Source organism: Chelonoidis abingdonii, chromosome 11 (genome assembly GCF_003597395.2).
Source record: "Chelonoidis abingdonii isolate Lonesome George chromosome 11, CheloAbing_2.0, whole genome shotgun sequence".
Taxonomy (NCBI): Eukaryota; Metazoa; Chordata; order Testudines; family Testudinidae; genus Chelonoidis; species Chelonoidis abingdonii.
The window spans coordinates 40334603-40355996 of NC_133779.1; the positions used below are offsets into that span (position 1 = coordinate 40334603).

At 52.6% G+C, this 21394-nt stretch overlaps 1 protein-coding gene across 1 annotated transcript; it reads right to left on the reverse strand.

Moving 5' to 3' along the window:
• Positions 1–271: 271 nt before the first annotated feature.
• NR2F6 (nuclear receptor subfamily 2 group F member 6) lies at positions 272–21080 on the reverse strand. Its single transcript, XM_032796497.2, has 5 exons — positions 20977–21080; positions 20411–20715; positions 14549–14643; positions 7724–8248; positions 272–3466 (listed from the first exon to the last, which is right to left on the reverse strand). Exons 2-5 carry the CDS (start codon positions 20680–20682, stop codon positions 3192–3194), a joined length of 1167 nt encoding a protein of 388 aa, XP_032652388.1. The 5' UTR covers positions 20683–20715; positions 20977–21080; the 3' UTR covers positions 272–3191.
• Positions 21081–21394: the final 314 nt, after the last annotated feature.

Sequence of the window (21394 nt, forward strand, 5' to 3'; positions counted from 1 at the left end):
CAAGTGACAGTGGCATTTTGGGTGCTTGGAAAATGCCAGCTGGGAGTGGGTTTAGGGGGCAGCTGAACTGCTGCTTGGGACAGGTCAGTGGCATCTACCTAGCAGCCTTGGGCAGCCCATGTGGCAGAGAAGTGCCCAGGCGCTCAGGCAGCAGGAGCAGACACTGTCTCTACTCTTTGTCTAGCCCCTAGCAGGGGACAAGGCGTCATGGCATGATACGGGTCACGCTATTGTGTCCAGTAAAGTCTAGTCCAGAAGAAGGCACTACTCAGAAGCATGAAACACACTTTTATTATTGTGATTCTTTGGCTGAGCCCTTTTCTAAGGAGGCCTTTGCAGGCGTGTTTTCCCTGGGGCTAATCAGTCCAACAGCGGCACTAACAGGCTGCTTTGGTGACAGGGGGAGGGGGATTCATTTCCCAGCCCCTTAGGGACCCGGAATGGGGTGTCGATTCTGAGCAGGATTCAGCAGCATGTCTTTTCTGAACAGAAAAATCGCTTCGTGGCACTAAACCTTACTTGAAAATTCCAAGTATCGTTGCTCTGAGCTGGGTTTGCCACGCATGATAATATCCCACAATGCCCCTGGGTGTCCCAAAAGCCCCTGCTCTCGGGGGTTAAGTGCAATCAGGTTTAGTGTTAAGGCTCTTTGCATAGAACAGCAGAATTCAGGGCCTCGTTCTTTTCAAGTGCAACTAGAGATTTTGGGTGCCACCATTTCTGGATGCCCTCAAAGTGGGCTACACTTTCAGAGCTCACCCAGCACCTGCTTTCTGAAAATCATGCCCCTTTGTGGTGTCCCCAGAATCCCTAGTCACGCTTGGAAAATGCAGGTTCAGGGTCCTATTCGTCTCCCCCATAGGAGAGCATTTTGGAGCAGCAACGTGAACGTAATACTCATATTTAGTGCTTGGTATCTCCCAGGCACCTTGCAACCTTGACTTAACTCCAGGCAAAGTGAATCCACAAGGTGGCTGCAAAGCAGCTGTTTCTCCAGCCTTTAAAAACCAGTGGGTGCCAAGGTGTTTAATGGAGAGCCTTCGTCACACTCCTCCTCCCTCAGAGACGGAAATGAGATTGCTCCTTGGAAGGAGGTTTTAGGGGAGTTGGATCAAAGATTTGTGTGGCTGCTGTGCTGAAAAGTCTCCTGCAATATATACTGAAGTGGGGGAGGCAGGTATTCAAATTCAGGCAGCTCATTCCCACTCCAGCACGTATGGTTGAAGGCCAGCGCCATCCCCACTCTCCTCCAAACAGAGCACCCCTTCGTAAGAAACATCTGCATTGATTTCAGTTAAGGGGTTTAGAATCAGGGCTTGATCTAAATGACAAGTCTTCCACCCATCTAGCTTTCTTTTGTTTACAGAGAGATGGGATGTCTGTGCTGAGTCTGTTTATACCAAGGATACTCAGGCTTGCATCACTGGGGAGCAGTGTGGCTAGTGAGGCAGAGGCCACTCAAGTCCAGGAACAAGGTCTGCCCCAGATCTGCCTCGCTCTGCACTGACCCCCCACGCTAGGTTCTTTTCTGCAGCAGCAATTCCCACTGGTACCAGCAATTGCTACAAGAACGGGATTTTTTTTTTTTTAACAGGATAAATAAACCATGCCCCACTTACCAGTTTAGCTCATAACCCTGAATCTGGGCCAGCCCTGCCCTTGCAAAGAGTGATTTACCCACTACCTGTCCTGGATTTAATAATTGCAGTCTGCTTTTTATTTTGCCATGCAGCGATTCTGCTTCAGATGTTCACAGCCTTTAAGCAATTTAAAAGCTCGCTACCTCTCCTCAAAGGCTCAGCAGAATTAGCAGAGGGAAACAGAGGGGTGTCTGAAAAAAAGGAGGGTGGGGGGAGATGCTGTTTCCTATATACAAGGGTCTGCGGTGTAAAGCAGCTGCTAGCTTTCCCCGACAGGATCACAGGCGGAGAGGGACTGGCTTGAGCTGAGTGGTGAAATGAATGCGAGGGGAGGGGGGAAGTCATCTGTAATATAGGAAATGCCCCCCCCCGCACAACATACTATCTCCAGGCCAGGCGAGGAATCATGTAGCTAGAGCCAAGGTGAATGCAGGCTAACCAGCCTACAGCGGTCGAGGGAAGCAGGCAGGTCAAAGCACTGGAGCGTCTGGTCCAGGGAGCTCGTCCCCCGTGGAAGGCCAGACTGGATCTGACCTGTGGCCCTTCTAGCCCAGTAGCCTGGCTCAGCCCACGGCCAGCACCTAGATTCCCCCCTGTTGTTGCGTTAGATGCAGGTATGACTGGGTGACAGCATGGGGCCTGGGGGCTGCAGATCAGAGCAGAATGGTCCCTTTGGCCCTGAAAGCGGAGATGATGCAAGAACCCAGGCGAAGACCTAATTTGACTCCTCCTTCCTTCCCCTCCCCCTGCCCCCCACCACAAACTGGCTCATCCCTGGAGCATAGGGCTTTATCTCCCTTCCCGAACTGGGTTATTTTAACCCCTCTGACCCTGGGTAGTTCTGTTATTCCCTATAATTGTCAGCCATTGGCTAGGGGACAGACCCCTCGCTCTTTTCCCCCGGTATAGTTTCTAGGGATCAAAAAGCTCTGCTAAAGACGGCTGCTGGCTATTTTATCTGAGATCTGTCATTCAGCTCGTGCGCAAAAGGCAGACGTGGGGGGAGGAGAGGCCTGCAGACCCGGTTGCCCCAGACTGGCTCAGAGGCAACGAGCAGAGCAGCAGAATAGCCCCCAGTCATTTCCCCCCTCTGCTGGCCAGTACCCCAGGGATGGGATTTCGAGCCTGTCTTGCCTTCAGAGAGGTTTTTCTAAAAAGGAAAAAAAAAAAGTTCAAAACCCGACCGTATGACCCGCCTGCTGTTTGGTTCCAGTCATCATCTGTCCAGAGCCATCTCCCATAGCCCTCTGAAAAGTCATCCCAGAAAAGTAAAGGCTCCGTCCCTTTGCTGACCCACTCCGTGGGTGGGGAGGGGATTCCGTGTGCTGACGGACAACACCTGGGTGAGGCGCTAACTAACGCTGCCACATGGGTGGGGGACCACACTGTCTGCGACTCCAGCCTGGAAAAGAACCGCGCAGGCCAGAGCCTCTGGCCTCGCAGAAACCACTCAGCAGAAGACCCAGCTAGGAAGGGTTTCTGGTGGAACGGGCTGGAGTTCCCGAGCTGGGGCTGGGGCTGGGCCCACGAGGGGAGAATTCCGGCTGTCTCCTATTGCCCCGTCCCGTAAGGCCAGTTGAATGTGCTCCCAGACAGCAGCATGTCCCTAATTAGTGTTTCAATGGGCGTCTTCCCCACCAGTCTCATAAAGAAGAGCTGAGAGATGAGTGAAGCTGGCACTGCCCGGAGCGCCGGGAGCCGCAGCAGGAGCCTGCCAAAGCGCTGGGGCTGAGACGGGTACTGGGCACGGACATACTCCGTGAGGGCCACCTGAGCTTTCTCTTGCAAGCTCTCCACGTGGGCAGGGTCCGAGAGGCCGCAGGCATCTGCAAAAGGCAGGGGGGAAGGAGGGGGAGAATTGTTAGCAGGGAACAGAGATTGCACAGCTCCAGATGTCCCCACCAGACTGTGCTAAGGGCTGGGCAAACGCCGACACACGGTAGTGCTCCACTTCCGAGATGCGAAGGCCGGGCAGGGCTACTAGCTCCTCTCCTCTGACTGCGTGTGTCCCAGGTCATCACATGGCTCAGTTACCCCATATCCAACCCAGCACCACCGCTAACACTCCTGGCGGACCAGCACCACCCGGAGAGCTGGTCGGCCATGATGGGAGCAGCAGGGCAGTTATCAGCACTCTCACCTCCGTGGCCCAGAAGGCCCCGAGATGGCCAATCCATCCATCGCCCTGCACCTTCTGCAGCCACTCACACCAGAGCAAACCCCTCCTGCTCTGCCAGGTGCAGGGGAGATGAACTGGGCCCACGGCATGCAGCCCACCCAGTCCAGGGGCCACCAGCACGGCAGACCATGGTACCTACCTACCTTAGGGCTTCCATCACCCTCGAATCTAAGCACTTCCTGGGAGAGTTGAATTAACACAGCAAGGTCCCTTAGCAGGATCTTCTGCTCCTACCCCTCCCTTGGCTACAGAAGGGCCAGAATCTATGCCTGGGCTGTGTGATGGAGTAGGGACTGTCTGTGTGGGGAACGGGAAAGCAGGGGATGTCTGTAGGTGAGGGACAGGTAGTCAGGTTGTAATGTGAGCCGGCAGGGGGGAGGGGGAGCTGCTGGGCGGAGGAGAAGCAAACAAAGGGGTTTTTTTCGGCCGGAGGAGGAGAGGCAGGACAGTTTGGGTTTGGGCTATGGGGAGGAATTCAGGGGATCCTAGCTGGGATCCAAGCACCCTGAACCCCCAGAAGGACTCAGTGTAGGGGTCCGGGACTGTGCCTGCAAGCTCTGCTGTAACCTGTGTTCCTGCTGTCCAATAAACCTTCTGTTTTACTGGCTGGATAAAAGTCAGTGTGGGTCCCAGGAAGAGGGGTGCAGGGCCAGACTCCGTGACAGGCTGGCAGTCAGCATTGTCTAGTGGATAGAGCACTGTCTTGGGGTATAAGGGACATGGGTGTCAATTCCTGGCTCTGCCACTGGACCCACTCAGTGACCTTGGGCAAGTCACCCCCTCCCGCCCCACGTGCCTCAATTTTCCTATCTATACAATGGGGATAACAATACTGCACTCTGATGGAAAGAGCTCTATAAAGCAAGGGATTAGTCTGTAATCGGTCAGCAGGGACAAAGCTTCCTCAAATGAACAGAAGAGGCTGAACCCCTCCCCACCTCTTATGGCACAATATCGCCCTTGAGAGCAGCACGGTTGCAAAAATGCTCCGTGGGAAGCCTCAGAGTGGGCGTGTAGACTGGTTTCAGTGTAAACCCAGGGTAGACCCACTGCTCCCACTGCAGGCTGCATTGGCACAGGAGCCCTGAGATGCCAACAACACAATCATGTAGCCGGGCATAGCCTGCCAACCCTGCATCGACAGCTTTCATTTGAGTTCCCTGAAGTCAATCTCTAAGTATGAGCAACTCACCCTGCCAGCTGATGCAGAAACGCTGCCGGCTTCTATTTTATTAACCATCCAGCAGCTCGTGGCAGGGTTATCTGCCAGCCCAGATATTTTAAGAACACGGCAGCACTGCCACGTTAAACGGAGGTGGAAAGGCATCAAGCCAGGGCCTGCCGGTGCCTGTCTGTCACATGGCGATGGCCCTGCAGTCAGGACAAGTCCTAGAACATCCTTTTCTCCTCCCCCGCCTCCACCATCTTGCATCTTTGGCTACCTTGACCTTCCTGTCACGTTTCCCAATTAAATCCAATTACCGGCATTCAGCAGCTATCCATGCAACACTGCATTAGACGCCTGGCGCGCATGTCTCACTACTGCGAGCCAAACATTGTACTGTCTGGCCCCCACGCAAATGGCCTCTTACCTAAACAAGAACAAGCCTGCGGGTGCTTAATCCAACCACAAGGGGGTAGCGCGACTGGGTTTTTAATATAAACGATACAAGCCAGAAAACCCAACCCAGACTATTTGATTTGTGAGAGGACAGAAACTTTATCTCGTTCGCTGGCAGTGGGCAGGAGAACGAGCTGATTGGCTGACGAGCTACAATTGGTGATTAAATTCAAACCCCACATTGTCAGGCTGCTCTGGTCAACGCATCCATTAAAGGGCCCATCCTGTCATTTTTTTCCCCTCTCTAGGAAGGAGGAAGCAGCAGCAGGCCAGGCAGTGTTAGATAGCCAGGTTACTCCGCTAGCTCCCCTCGGGAGCTAGGGACCCCTGGGATCGTGCAGTGGATACACAGGCCAACCGGATTGCTACCTTGCGTGGAGGTTGGAATGGCTCGTAAAGGGACACACCTTTTGCGTTGTGCTGCAGTATTTACAGATACAAGTTGTTCCATTCTTAGGGCAAAGGCTCTTTAATGTATCTTATAAAGTTAACTGGTTGCGACTGACTTATCTGGAGCTTTAACATTACGTGAAACCCATGGAGCGTCTCCCCCCGCTGGAAAGTCACCTTGCTCACAGGATGTGCATTGGAGTCACTACCTTTAGGCTGGAGCCTATGGGAATTAGGCACCCTCATCAGACTGAAACACCACAAGAGTTAGGTACTTTTGAAAGTTTTATCCCTATATCCCATCGAAACCCAACATGACCGAGGTCCCTATGTGACTTGGTAGCTTTTTGAAAAATTTTACCCTGCGGGCTTGAAGCCCTTAGGTTACTTTGAAAACCTCAGGCTTCAGACTGCTCCTGGGGCCACCTACAACCACCACATGCTAATTTGGCTCAATGGACGGTATCTCTGACGCACATCCCGTCACCTCACCATCGTTAGCATCTTTATCCTCACAACGCCCCCAGGCAGTGCTACTATCCCCACTGTACAGAACCGAGGGACTAAGCCTGGCTAGCCCTAAGAGACTTGCCCATGGTCATGCAGGAAGGTCAGTGGCAGAGGAGGGAATGTCCCACTCAAGCACCCAAAACACTGAATCATCCTTGTTCTCTAGTATCCGTTAATTACAACTCCGGGGCTTTGCACTAAGGTCATACAGTGCAAAGGCTTCCTGAGGAGGGACGGGGAGGGTGCCGCAGATTCATAAATACCAACACACAGAAGGAGGAGTTTTCAGAGCAGCCTGTCGCTCTTCCAGGACCACTGCTCTACGAGCAGGAAGACCCGTTTCCCCAAGGCAGAGCAGGGAAAATCTCGTCACGGGGCCAATCACATCGATGAGGGGAGTAGGGTTTCATTTCACAGAATTACAGCACCAACTTACGAACGTACTCACACCTCCTTGTCAGCTGTTTGACACAGGCCACCTTGATTACACTGAACTCATCAGCACCACAAAAGTGATTTTTCCTCCCTTCTTGTCATCTGTTGAGAACAACCCACTTCCACCTTAATCGAACTGGCTCATTAGCACTGGCCTCCCACTCGGTAAGGTAATGCCCATCTTTTCAGGTGCTGTGTATTTATATCTGCTCCTGTATTTTCCACTCCATGCATCTGATGGAAGTGGGTTCTAGCCCACGAAAGTTTATGCCCAAATAAATTTGTTAGTCTCTAAGGTGCTACAAGGACTCCTTGCTGTTTTTGCTGATACAGACTAACACGGCTACCGCTCTGACACCTAGTGCTAACTTTGACTTCCGAGGGTGGCCCCCATCCTTGCAGCATCTCGTGGTGGCTGCCTCCTTTCTCATCATTAAGGGAAGCATCTCTTAAATGCAAGGATGATTACGTGCTTTGGTGCAATTAGACGTCACAATGGGAGCAGCTGTGATATTACCGGCGCTATCCTCCTCTTGTGGCAGAAGTGGGCGGTGGAGAATGTTCCACATGGCAGCAAGAGACAGGGGTTCAAGGCCCAGCTCTGCCACCGACTCCCCAGAGGGCCTGGACAAGTCACTTAGGGCCAGCCTTTTAAAGGTATTGGTGGACGCAGGTGCCTAGCTGCTTTTGAAAAATCTCCCTAGCAGCCACTGACATCTTTAGGTGCCTAAATACCTTTTAAAAACCTGGTTCATCATTGCTCCCTGCCTCAGTTTCCCACCTGTAAAATGGGGATACTGATCCTTCCTTTGTCTTGTCTATTTAGTCTGTAGCCTTTTGGGGGCACGGCCTGGCTCTGACTGTGTGTGTGCTGCAGCCGGCCTGGAGCTCAGCTGAGACCTGTAGCCGTAACACTGTCATGAAGATTAGCATGAACCAGCCACTCACCTGGCGTGAAGAGGGCTATGGCCTTCAGGCAGCTGTATTCGGCAGAATCAACTTGCAGCCTGTTCAGTTTTTCCACCTGATCCTGAAATATCCGGATCTGGTCCATGAAGGACACCACGCGGTCTGCGGACATGGGGGAGGCGTGGAAGCCGGCCGCGGCTAGCAGGGGGGCCATGTGCAGCGGCAGCGCCGACTGCGCGGCGTTGAGGACGAACAGCTCACTCCAGCTCAGGCGCAGCAAGGCCACCTGGTCCGAGACTGGCAGGTCGGGGAAGAAAGGGATGTTCCGGGCCCACTCCACCGTGCTGAAGAGCAGCCTGGCCGCCAGCTCGCAAATGTTGTCGATGCCCATCACGCTGCCCTGCTGGGCATACTGCGAGCCGTAGCGGGCAGTCGGGTAGGGCTCTGCCCGGAGCAGCTGGGAAATGAGTTCCGAGACCGGCTGCCCGTTGTAGTACTCCCCGCTGGGCATGGCGTTCGGGCTGGTGCTGGAGTGGGTGGGGGGGATCCTGCCTCTCTGGACAGCTGGAAAGGAAGCAAGAGGAGAGATTAGATCCCACATGGCAACGGCACGTGCTGTCGCTATCATCGCAACGTCGTCTTGGGCATTCAGTCCAGCCACGTCCCCACCCCAGAGGCTGCAAGCGGCTACAAGATGAGGCAGTCGCTGTTATGAGTATTACGGTAGCATCTAGGGACCCCAGCAGAGATCAGGGGCTGGCAGGCTTGGAGCAGCACCTACTTGCATCCAATCCAGGACAGACCCTGCCTCAGAGTCTGAACAGGCAAAGGGTGGGAGGGGAAACTGAGGCACAGAGCAGGGCAATGACTTGCCTAAAGTCACCCAGCAGCTCCGTGGCGGAGCCGGACTCCCAGAGCAATACCTGGCCCACTGGGCCTCATTAGAATCAGTTTGGGAGCTGTAAACGCCCCGTGTAAGGACCGGGGTTGCCAGCAGAGTGGGCTCCTCAAACCTTCAGCACCACAGCTCAGGCCTCAGAGCGCAAGGGTCACTCCATTAACTGGTATCAGTAGCAGGCTGTTATCCAGCCCTTGGAGGGGTACATGACGCATACCTGGCCAGTTACACACACTAGAAATATTGATCTGAAAGTAAGATAAACCTCCTTAGCACTTTGGTGATATCACCCCTCCCCCGCTCCCTAATTAGCTGTAAATGAGTGCCTAACCCCAGAGATCCGTGACACAGCTAGGGCCTCTAGCGAAGGGCATTGAATGACAGATGCAGGCCCCCAGGTCTCTTCTAGAGCATTTAAAGCTTGGGAGATAGGCCTGGTTTTAGCACCAGAAGCATGGAGGACTCCTGGGGTTAAGGACGAGGAGCCCCCAGAGCCGAACAAGGAGATCAGCACCACATGGGGTTTTGCAAGAGGGTTAAGGAAACCCAGGATCAATCTGCAGATAATCTTGGCCTCTGGGACAGCTGATTTCATCTCCATTAGCAGGCAGGATTCCAAACTGCACTAAGTCTAGGTTTCTAATCTCCAAGTGGTCACGTGAAGTTATAAAATCCCGCCCTTTGCTCTGTAGTGAGATGAGGGCCAACCAAGGTCATCTATGCAATGGAAACATACATCTTCAGTACGCTTGTTAACCCTGGAGGTGCTCCTCCTCCTAACTGCATGCTAAGAAAGCTATTTTTCAGCCCCCTTTAGCACCCACTGTTTGCTCAGCCCCCAGTAATTAATTTATGGGCTGTTCTTGCAGCACTTAAATTAGAGCTCTAAATCATAGTAAGTGACAACAGTGCTGTCCTGACTGGCCGGGAAGGACGAAATTAAGTCCTGCTCCTAATATCGCTTCCCTGTGCTATTTACATTTCTACCACCGCCTGGGGAGAAGTAAATACTCGGTGGCTAACCGAACCACAGAAGGATGCCACTGCCCTCGATCTTTGCCCACAGCAAGGTGGAATCTGCCCAGAACAATGGTTGTGATTTTCAAGGTGCGTACTTAAAATTAGGTACCTAATTCCATATTTAGGCAGCTTAAATACTACTACCTAGTGCTTTATATCAGTAGAGCTCAAAGTGTGTTGCATGGAGAAACTGAGGCACAGGGAGGGGAAAGGACTTGCCCAAGGTCACCCAGAAGACCAGTGGCAGAGACAGGAAGAGAGAACCTAGATCTCCTGAGTCCCAGTCCAGTGTGCACTGAGAAAATCCCATTGGGCTCAGCAGAGCACCGCTGCAAACCAGGATGCTCATCTAAGCATCCAACTTTATACAGCTAAGTGTCAAGTGCTGGCCCCTTTCTAGTGGGATTGGCCAGTCTTGTCATGAGCATCAAGAATGGATTTCGGTCCCACGAATGTAGCTGAAACTCCCCCACCCCCAACTTCCATCCCAGGGAGATTCAAGCATTTTAAGCTTGCAAGACAGACCAGCGTGGGCACTTCAATCACCCGTCCAGTTGTTGGGTCAGATCTCTGGAGGGGCCACACCCATTTACACTGGCAGAGGATCTGTCCTTTGGCCCAGATTCACTGAAGCAGCGTAAATGACTCAAGCGTGTGCATAAGCGTTTTGCTAACTTGGAGCCTAAATCTGTTACCTTGAGCACAGCCTGAAATCCACCCAGTGTCGCTGCCCACTGGGGCCCAGCGCACAGCTACTCTCGCTGTGCTCATTAACAGATGTCACGCACATGACTTTACTGGCAAGCACAGAGCCTTAAGTCATGAGAGACACCTCGCGCCTTGTCTCCAAACCTTTAGCCTCTGCTGCCAACCTGCAGACGCGGGGAGGGAAGGGATGCCGTGGAAGAGGAAAATGACTGCAAGCAGGAGGTGCTAATTTCATGGGGACTCGCCACCTCTGAAAATCAGATGCAACAGGCTCTCTCCTGATTTATGCCAGCTGGGAATCTGGCCAGCAGAGGCACCCAATCTCACTGAATGCCATGGAAACATGGCTGTGTGTGAAGAGCTTCAGGAAAGGAGCGAAGAATTTCTTGTTCCTCTCGTTCTAGTCCCAGCTTTGGCCTGGCCTGCTGGGAGACCTTGGGGATGTCACTGCCCCGCTCCATGCCTCAGTTTTCCCATTTCACAGAGGAGGTGAATGATCCTGCCCTCCCACGAAAAGCACATTGAGGTCCCGAGATGAAAAGCGCTGGAGACTATTAAATACAAATCCTGCCTGACATCAAGCAAAAAGCGAGTGGTGAATTTGTCTGCTAAACTCTGTTCATGCTGTTACCCATCCTTCCCCGACCCTGCCTCTCATCACATCCTCTCTGACACCTCATGCCCCCGCCTTGCACCTTGTGGTCTGACACCAAGACAAATTGGGTGTGAAATGCCAACGAGGAACATCCAGTGTTTTACTAGTGTCTCGCTTTGCACTGGTGTCAACAATGGCACAATGTGGGTGGGGAATCTGGGATGGGGACTGTGGTCACCTCCCACAATAGAGCTTTGATCCCTGATGGGGGTTGTCACGTGCTACTCTAAGTAGGTCTCTAATGTCCTGCGTTCCCCTTGTGCAAATCACTCTGCCAGCTCCATTGCTCAAAACCCTTGTCAGCTCTTCCCAACAGGACTCTGTTGCTTGTCACTCCCTTCCCAAGCAACCCCCAAGGCCCTAGCAAAACCGCAACGTTTGCAGCTAGCCATCTTGTCCAGTCAGTTCTGCTCTCAGACCTCGTGGAGCAACAGTGGCAGCAGCCCCTCTGAAAAAATCAGGCAGCCAGGGTCTCAAGTCAAGCATCCTGAATGAGTGGCTGCTTCTGAAAACTCTGGCCTAAACTCTTTTGTTCAAATGAAGATTGCAAACCTAAGAACTTGGAATGGCCAAACTGGATCAGACCCATGGCCCATTTAGTCCAGTAGCTTCCAACCATGGCCAAAACAAACTGCTTCAAAAGGAAGGCACAAGAAACCCTGCAGTGGACAGTTATGGGATAATTTGGGGAAATTCCTTCCTGACCCGCCATTGGTTTATGCCCTGAAGCAAGAAGCTTTATAGCCACTCCAAAGCTCTTGGTTATTTTTAATGCTTCCTACAACACCTTTGGATATTCTCATTCTCCATAGACATGTTCTGCCTCAGTTAGAAACCACTCTGCTGCATTCTGAGTGCCAGTGCTATCTTATGGCAATGAGTGCCAATGGCATGTTGTCGGAAAGGATTTGCTGAGATTGCCACCTCTCAAGTGCACTGCCTGGCTCCTTGACTGCGCCTTGTGACATGGCACAGAGGAGTTCCTGATCGAGGCGGGACTCCTGCGTTAAGGGGAGGAGAGAAGGTGCTGAGTAACAGGGATTCCTCTGCTTTCCAGCTCTGGAAAGTTGAGAAATGGACTCAAGAAATGCTTTAAAATGTTCTGGGTTCTACTCTCAATGCAACATGATGCCAAGATAAAGAGAACAGCCGCTAACGTCATCTGCTGCCCATACGCCCCCCCGATACATTGCCACAGAAATGTGCATAACTGAGTCAATATTGGAACTGCAAAGGATTATTCTAAGTTCATCTCAGTTTCCATCTGCGACCTTTAAAGCTGCTAGGTCAGGTGGTCTGGTACAAGGTTCCAGGTGAGTCATCGACTCGAGCCAAGGCTTTGGCTTTCCAAACAAACACCACCTGTTGGACTGGTACGGGAGCCGCCCAAGGGCGGACTGAAACCGCAGAAAGGGTTTTGTATTCTGCCCTGAGACTGGGATTTCACTGTGACAATAACGGCTGCTCCCAGATCTCACAATCCGTGCGGGGATTCCCTGACCAGCTCCTAGGACAGCAGGTGCGCTCCACAAGACCTTGTGGTAAGGGCCAGATCCTCGACTGTGTTTCCTTGGGGCAATTCCGCTGACGACAAAGGAGTCTTGCTGGCATCAAACCAGCAGAAGGGTATTAGCTCAGTCTCTCCAACTGCAGCAACGGTGCACAAGATACACAGGGAGCAAAATCCTCAACTGGTGTAAATTGTAGGGGGTGGAATGTAACTTACTAAGAGAAGGAATTGGGAGTTCCTGACTCCCCCAACCCACTTGCCCACTCCCAGGGCTGGTTTTAACACGGATTAAAAATCTAACCCTATTTCCCAGAGGCCCCAGTTTTGCTCCCGCCAGCACAAAGCAGGAAGCATTCCACTGCACCGGGCGAAGCTCGGGCATGAGAGAGGAGATCAGGCTGGGAGTTTCTAATCCTCCCTAGAACATGTCCAGTCAGATCCTGTGCCTTGGGATTTACAGGTAGTTTGGCTGGGCCTCAGCTTCGGGATCTGATCCGGCAACCACCTCCTCTGCTGTAGCATTTACTCACCTGGTTTTCTAGGCAGCTGGCGAGCAGTTTTTACTAGTTCTAAAAGCCAAACAAAAGGAGAATCTGCAGCTGCTCAGTCCGAGGCAGGGCGTGGTGCATTTTCGGGAGGGGGGGGGTTACTCTCGTCTCCTTCTCAAGAGGCACTGGTTCGGATTGCGAGCCCCAGGCACTGATCTAACTGTTGCCCTGGCTCCAATGGTCCCGTCCTACAGGCCAGGATAGCCGGATTGCAGGGGGCCCACTCCTTCCCGGAACATGCCTGGAGGCTGGGAGCTGCTGTGGGAAGCAGGAAGGGCCATTACGCTGGTCCCACCCCAGCAGATAATCCCCTTCATGGCAGAGGAAGCCCCGGTGAGGGAGATATGGCTGATTCCTTGCCCCTTCCAGACACCGGAGGGGTTAGTTTAGTTGCAGGGAACAGCCAGTGTTTAAAAATACTGGGGGAGGTTTTCAAACGCAGAGACAAGTGTTAGGCACCCAAATCCCATGGGTGTCCACTGGGAGTTATGCACCTAGCTGCCCTCTGCGCTTTGAAAACAACCCATCCAGGAGGCATGTACTGACCGCCCACAATTCTGACCCACGCAGACGACGACTGGCGTTTTTAAAAGGTCCTATTGCCTGTCCAGTCTCCCCTGGAACTTCAGTGGGTTTTGGTAGCCTAAAGCCTTGATAAAATCCCAGCTAATAGTTAACCACCAGCCCACCTCCCGTTTCCAAGCAACGCAAATTCAAGACCTGGCATTCCAGCTGGTCCAGAGCAGGACTCTAACTCATGCCCCAAGGGCCTGGCTTTCCAGAGAGCTGAGTTTCCATTAGGCATCAACCCAAGCGGCTGGGTTTTCAAGAATGCTCACTGGCTGTGGAGGTCTCCTGGAAATCTGGCCATCAGCGTCACAATGGGAGCCGCTGGGGGCTGAGAGCTCTCGCAAATCTGGGCCTCATTAAGATGCCTAAATGGGAGCTGAGCTCTTGTCAAAACCCGGCCCCAAGGAAGTGCGCGGCTCCCGTAGCACCAATGCACGCTGGGGAGGACAGTCCTAGATATACTCTGCACTGATTCTCACAGTGACCTTGCATTGGCCACAGCTTATCGGTGAAAGATAGAGCAGCTCAGAGGTTGCTCTAAGTTACCTCCCTTTGCTCTGGTCTCTACGAGTACATCCACCCTGCAGCTGGGAGCAAGCCAGGTAGACAGGCTAGCCAGCTGAGCTCTGGCCCCAGGGGTGATAGGCAGGCTTGTTTTCTAGCAGCTACCCATGTGACAATGTCCAGACTGCTACTTTTAGCATGCTGGCTTGCGCACAGCTAGCACGTCTGTCTACCCCATGGGGACATATGCCAGCGGGGAATCAGCGTGGCACTGCTCCTACGGCAGTGTCTGTGTGGGAGGCAGTTGACACAGGAGCCAGCTACACCCCTCACACGCGCTGGGATCTCTTCTATGCCTGAGGAATGCTCAACTGGCTAGCAAGTATCAGACTCCAACATTCGGAGAAGGGAGGCCACCCAGGTGTTTTTGCAGAACAGTGGGCCAAGTTACCTTCTTTCCTCATTCCCACACGAAAGCACTTCTTCAGGCGACAGTACTGGCACTGGTTGCGGTGGTGCTGGTCAATCTGACAGTCTCGGTTAGACCTGTGTGCAAATCAGACAAGAACACGCCATTGCAAGGGGGTAGGAAAGTGCTGACCCAAAAGAAGTGTATTTTGTTAGGTAAGTACAGGGGAAGGTGAGGATGATAGGGCACGAAACTGGGGTTCAATTTACAGGTTCCTCTGTGGGACCTCGAGCAGGTCATGTGATCGTTCTGTGCCTCAGTTTCCCTGTCCAATGGGGACAAAAGTGCCCTGCTACACGGAGGGGTTGGGAGGATGAATACATTAGAGATTTTGACAGGCCCAGATACTCTAGGAATGGGAGCCTGAGGAGTATTTTAGACAGACAGACTGGGCTGAGAGCTGTATTGCATTAATGCTGGGCTGAGAGGCCTCAACAGAAATGGGGACTCCATTGTGCCAGGCACTGCACACATGGACAGCAAGACAGAAACTCTGCCTCGCCAAACAGCTCTCGTGGGGAGCAAGAACTGCCCCGAGTTGCTGCGACCCCTAAATGAAATTCACCCCTACGCAGAGGCCCCGCACTCGCCCTAGGCCCCCCAGAAGCAGATCATTTTTATTCAGAACGGCGCTTACGAATGTGCTGCCTGGCACAGGGCTCTGCTTACGCACTCAAGTGCCTCCCCAGAATGGGGGTCAGAGGGCCCATCTGCGCCCAGGATCCATTGCTTGGGAAAGGGTCTAGCCCCCACCCTGCCAGAGCTGCTCTCCCACACGGCCGGCTAGGCCTTCCCAGCATGAAGGAGGGGGCAGCGGAGTTTAAACTGAAAACAGCTGAGCCAGCCTTCCTTTTGTTCCCAGATGCTTGAAGAATTCCAGCTATTTCCTATGAGAACATCTCAGCCCTTCCCAGGCAGAAGAGGGGAAGGGTCACTTCTCTTCCCAGCACACACAACTCATTTACCTGCCCTGCTAAGTAAACAGTAGAATAATCCCCGCCCCATTAAAGCCTGTTGATTGCTTTCCCAGGTACTAAGCACTTACAGATTTATTTCCATGGGTGTCACGTTCAGCTCTGCCTGCCTAAGGCCTTGTCGACATGGGCGATTTGCCTGGCTTGGGTGGGGATGGGGGGCAATCCTCTAGGGTAGGCAGGGTTAAATCATTATCTGCCCCCATGCAACCGTGACTCCGCTTTGGAGAAGGGGCTCATGCCAAAGGCACAATGCTGGCCCCTCTGAAGTCAACAGCAAAAGTCACTGTGCCAGATCCTGAACCGTCGGAGCTCCACTGAAACCAGTGCAGGGCAGACACCAGTTCACGGCCCTCCAACGCCATCTTCAGTGGGGCCCCACCACTGCAAACAACCATCTTCGCCTGCCTTCAGCTAGACTGAAAACTGGGAAAGTCCCATGGAGACATGGCCTGAGCGACAAAAGCTGGGAGTCGGCAGTGCACCTGATCCCCATTTACCCAGCTTTCTGCAGAATCAGCACCCCCAGAACAGTCAATCCCTGGGGAATGACCAGAGCTTGCCCGTTTCCCCTCTGCATACGGATCCTTTGAAACGGACCAAGCGTAGCATTAGACGATGCACTGCCCTGTTAGTGTTACTGGTAGTGGGGGTGGCACCCCATATTCGGTAGGCTCTGCAAACGCCTGGCCCCTGCCCCCTGCTCCGAGCGTACAGTGTAAGCAGATTGAAAACGAGATTGGCTCCTGTTCTGTTTTATAGATGGGCTATGCAGACCCAGGGCGATCCTCAGCTGGCATGAATCTGTCTAGCACCACTGTTTTCAAGAGAGCTGTGCATCTTGCAGCAGTCAAGGATCTGGGCCCAAGGGAGCTTTGAGGGGAAGGTCACTTGGGGGGTGCGAGGCATGAATGGTGAAAAGAGTAAGGGAGAGGACTCAGGGAAGGGTGAAGGATATGAAGAGGAGGATGAGAGAAGGCTCAGTGGGGAGCCGGGCAGAGCCTGGACATTATTGTTACAAGAGTAACAATGCTTGCAATCACAACGGGCCCAATCGCGAGCTGGGAGCAGGTCCATGATTGCACGTACCAGCAAGGGTCTCCCAACCTGGCCCAAAACACGAGGCTTGCAAAACCCGCCCAGCCGCTTTCCAGCAGCTGAGATCTATTTTCCAGACTGTGTGGAGAGGTAAGTGACTCAGCAGGGTCGCTCTGATAGCGAAGGGTGGGTGAGTCAGAGCAGAGGTGGGGAACCAAGCTTCCAGCCCTGGTCCCATCTTCACGGGCTCTTCTCCTGGCCCTGCGCACGTGCAAACAAGGATAAGCAAAAGAAAACGCATCCTCATCCTCGTCACTTCAGGCCCTACGTTTTGGATCAACGCCAGACAAGACGTGACTAGGAAAACAACCAGAGAAGTAAACAGACATGACCCATAACTACCAGCCCCTGCTGCTCTGATCAGGAGTGGTTACAAACAATGGTAAATACTAATAATTCAGGAGGCCTAAGCCCCATGAAAGCCTTCGGCCCCGATTCTGAAAAGCATCTAAGCCTGCTATGAAATTCCATCGACTTCAAGGAGACTTGCTCCCATTAAGTGTTTTAATGAACAGGGATGAGCAGATTCACATGCTTAAAGTTAAGCACATGCTCAAGTGTTTTGCTGAATCAAAGCCAGGATTTCGGAGCATCCGTTTCTTTTGAGCGCTGCAGCCCTTTTCTGTGCACTCAGACCCCACTTGCCATCACACTCACGGAACGAGACGCAGGTTCCCACAGTCTGGGATGTGAAGCAATGGATGTTGGGAGAACAAACCCCTGGTTTTCGACCCCTAAGAGAGACGGCTATCCAGAGCGTCTCTCCAGGATCCAAAGCTAGAACGCACACAGCTGCACTGCCCCAGTGTCTGGAATCGTGGGCCTTCTTCAGCCAGAACCCAATGTGCTGTTTTATTTAAGAGAAGTAAATGGTGGGGTGCGAAGGAGGCTTTAACACACTCCCAAAATCTGATCATGTGCATTCCAGGTGAGTTCCCGCCCCTTGTTTTCAAAGGATTTTGCAAAATGCTACCTTGAGCTTTGTTCCTGCGTAAGTAGGACATGGCAGTCACCCCTTTGGGGCCTGATTTTCATAAGGGCTCTGCTCCCAATTAGGCAGTAAAATAAGCAACCAGAATTTCTAAGACGCTCGGCACATTGGCGGCGGAGGTCTTTTGAAGAAAAATGGCTGGAAAAATCTGCCCCCCACTGTGGGCGCAGAGTGTTTGAGAATTTGCACCTTAGTTTGTCAAGGGAGACGATGCATAGACATGAGGATGGTATAAAAGCATGCAAATGAAGCAGAGAATTGATTTTGACTTTATATTTTCAACGGGATCACTGGCAAAATAACACATGATCAAGAGAAAGGCAGGGAAAAAAATGTAACCCATGCACAGTGGCTAGTCAATCTGCAAAGAAATCCCATCTGTTGCTGATGTGAGTGCAAGCATTTGGTTAGACCTCGGAATCCTGACGTGAATATCCTAATTTTTACATGACTCCAGAGATGAGCCATGTACGGATTCAACAACCGTTCATACAGGAATTAATTCACCCTGAACCTCATCACTGTGTTTAACACATTTAAAATGTGTTGCTGATCAAAAGTTATCCTAGTGGAGAAGCAATAAATCTATACATTAGATGACATCTTCATCCCAGAGCTCTGTTACAGCGGTTTGGGCTGGAGCTTGAGAAATCGTTTGTATCACAAATCCTTGTGTAAAGAGGGCGAGAAATTCACAACAGACAAACCAAGGTATGAACAGTGGTTTTGGTCCAATTCCATTTAGACAGCCCAGGTCAAAACCTGAACTTCATAGAGCAAAACTGATCTCTACCAGCTGAGAATCTAGGCCTTGAGTTACAGTAAGGGCAAAAAAAAAAATTTTTTTAAAAAGAAAAGAGCTTTTTATGTTATTTTAAAACTTAAATAGTTGTATTTAAAGCCAAGAGTTCTTAGCAAGTTCTCCTAGACACACTGTAGCGATACAGGAAAATGTGAGAACACAGGAGGTGTGTATGGTGCTAATTATGCAATTAGGATGTGTCATTATTTAGTACAAGAACTAAACTGCATCCAACTCAGTTTTTATATTTCAAATTAGAGCAATTTTGGCTTGATGTTGCTGTGACTCCTTTAAGGAAGCCCACTACAGGACTGCCTGGGGAAAGCATTGCATCTGCCCTCGCTTAGGAACTGTGTACTAAGAAACTAACATTTTTATTTTATCCTACATTTTTCTTAGCACAGAGCGAATAAGCTAACCCCTAAATATATGCTCTGACCCAAGAGGCGAAAAAATACACTGAAGTTCCAGCTGGAAAGATGTGCTACTTTTCTCAATACACTTGTACCTAACTACTATGCAACAACAGACAATCGATCTTCTTTCCTTGCAAAAACAAACACTCTTTGCATTTGCCGTTTGTCCCCTCTGTACTTCAGAATCCTGGTATTTTCAGTAGGATACATATAGCCAGTCTTCAAGTAACAAGACTAGGTAGCTCTTATCTAGTGCTCTTCATCGGTAGATATCAAAGCACTTTACAAAGTCCATAAGCATCATTACCAGGATTTGGGGAAACAGGGGCACCCTACAGTGATATAGCAAAGGTTCACTGAATGTGTTGTGTCCACAGGCCCAGAATTCACAGCGGTGGCAACATAACAGCAGGTTTTTAGGATATCACAACTTTCCAAAACCCAAAGTGCAGAGGACAAAAAAACTGCACAAAGTTTAACAGCTACAGGATTAATTTCACGCACACAAGGTCCCTGACGTCAGTTTCACAAGACAGCATTTCTGCTGTTAAGAATTGAGGATAAAGAGGAAATCAGTCTCACCCCCAGCTAAGAGGAGGTACCACACAGTACATAGGGGAGTTTGAATCTGGGCCACACGAACTGAGAGCAGAGTGGGTCAGAAACTGCACGATAAATACAGCAACACAACTTGCTCTTTGATCAGGTTTGAGCCTCTGACTTCCACCATGACCAGGGCGGTGAATGACTATTTCTGTTAATACAGACACTCAGATGCAATACTGAGGAAATCACTTGTGCACCCAAGCTGGTAGGCAGCCATTCTTATGGAATCTACTGGCTTAGCCAGTACCGGTATGCAAAATCTGATTTGCAAGAACGTCTAGGGCTTGTTACGGTACATGTGAGCCTAGATCTGCCTTGTGTTTACTTCTCTGCCTTGGAAAATAGTCTTCTTCTAAGAGGAATCAAGGCCACTAGCCAGTTCCAGTGTCCCTACTGATTTTAAGACTTACTCCTGATTTACACCAGACCGAGAGGAGAATCGAGCTCTGTAACAGATGGGGATTTGTGCTTTTGGTTTGAATTAGCCACCACATCAAGTTTTTTAAAAGGCTGCTTTCTGCTGAGGCGCTGGGGAACATCATGATTCATAATAACAACCGCTGCAGGTTTGCAGAGAACCTTACAGCCATTAATTAATTAGCTGCCAGGCTAGCTGGGTACTGGAAATCTAACCACAAGGCAGGGCCTGCACAGCACCCTACACCGTGTATCATCACCAGCGCTGGTGCAAGGGACCACATGAGAGGCCAGGAACAGGGCCCATTTTGCACCAGGGTACATGGCGGCCCAAGGGGCAGGCCTGGGGCAAGGGGGGTTGTGGACTCTTCCTCACTGGGGGGTTTTAAGACAGACACCTGTCAGGGATGGGGTCTAGACAGCTCAGTGCTGCCATGAGGGCAGGGGCTGGACTAGATGACCTGGCGAGGTCCCTTCCTGGCCTACAAGTCTCTGATTCTAGCGGTCAAATCCGCCCAGGCCCGCCAGGTGAGCCCCTACCTGCAGGTGTAACTCAGGTTCCTCCGGATGCTCCGCTTGAAGAAGCTCTTGCAGCCCTCGCAGGTGAACACCCCGTAGTGCTTCCCGCTGGACTTGTCCCCGCACACCGTGCAGTCCACCTGGATGCCCGGCTTGTCCTCGTCCCCGTGCTCCTGGTCGCTCACCCCACCTTGGGGCGACACCGAGTCCTCTTCGGAGGTCCTGGGGTAACCCTTGTCCACCCCGTTGGTGTCTCCGTTCGGGTCTCCCCAGCCTCCAGCCACCATGGCCATATCTCCGGGGGCAGCCCGAGGAAACAGCGATGCCTTCCAATGGGAAAAACAAATCAGCCGGGGGTGGGGGCGGGGACAGAGCAAAAACGAGCGAGTTAGTGGTTATTTGGCGCAGGAGGGTACCTCCGGCCTGGGGTAGCCGCCCTAGCGCTGCGTGGCTCCGGCCTGGGCGCCTCAGCCCGCCCCGTTAGTCCGTGGGGCTGCGCTGGGCAGGAGCGCTGAAAATCCCAGCGGCGCAGGCTGGGCCCGAGCCCCTTTACTCTGCCCCCCAAAGCCGAGCTCGGCCAGCGCCACCTGGGGAGCAGCCAGCGCCGGAAAAACAAGTCCAACAAGTTTGCCCAGCCAGGGGCGGGTGCGCGGGGGCTGGCCGGGCGCAGGTCCGGGCAGCGCGCAGGGCAGCGCGCAGAGGGCGGCAGGAACTGCCGGGAGGAAGGAGCATCGCGGCGGCCGCTACTGAGCTGCTCTTTCGGGGAGGCCGGCGGAGGGGGCCGGTAGGCTCCAGCCCCGCAGCAGCATGGGGCCGACGGGGGTGCCGGCCGCGCCACCGCCATGTGGACGCAGCCCGGTCAGGCCGGGGGCCGTGGGCGATCGCGGGGGGGCGCGCCCCAGCCTAGCGGAGGACCGGCTCCCGGGCGCGCCGGCCTCGGCGGAAGGCCCGGCCGGGGGGCGCCGTGCAGCAACGCGTTGCTCGCCCGTGCGGGGGCTGCCCTTA

Excerpts from the sequence above, each read along its gene's own strand:
- NR2F6 (XM_032796497.2), bottom strand. The coding sequence starts at position 20,682 with ATGGCCATGGTGGCTGGAGGCTGGGGAGACCCGAACGGAGACACCAAC. Across the intron at positions 14,644-20,410 it reads AACCTGAGTTACACCTGCAG|GTCTAACCGAGACTGTCAGA; the intron begins GTAGGGGCTCAC and ends ATTTGCACACAG. Across the intron at positions 8,249-14,548 it reads TGTGGGAATGAGGAAAGAAG|CTGTCCAGAGAGGCAGGATC; the intron begins GTAACTTGGCCC and ends CTTCCTTTCCAG.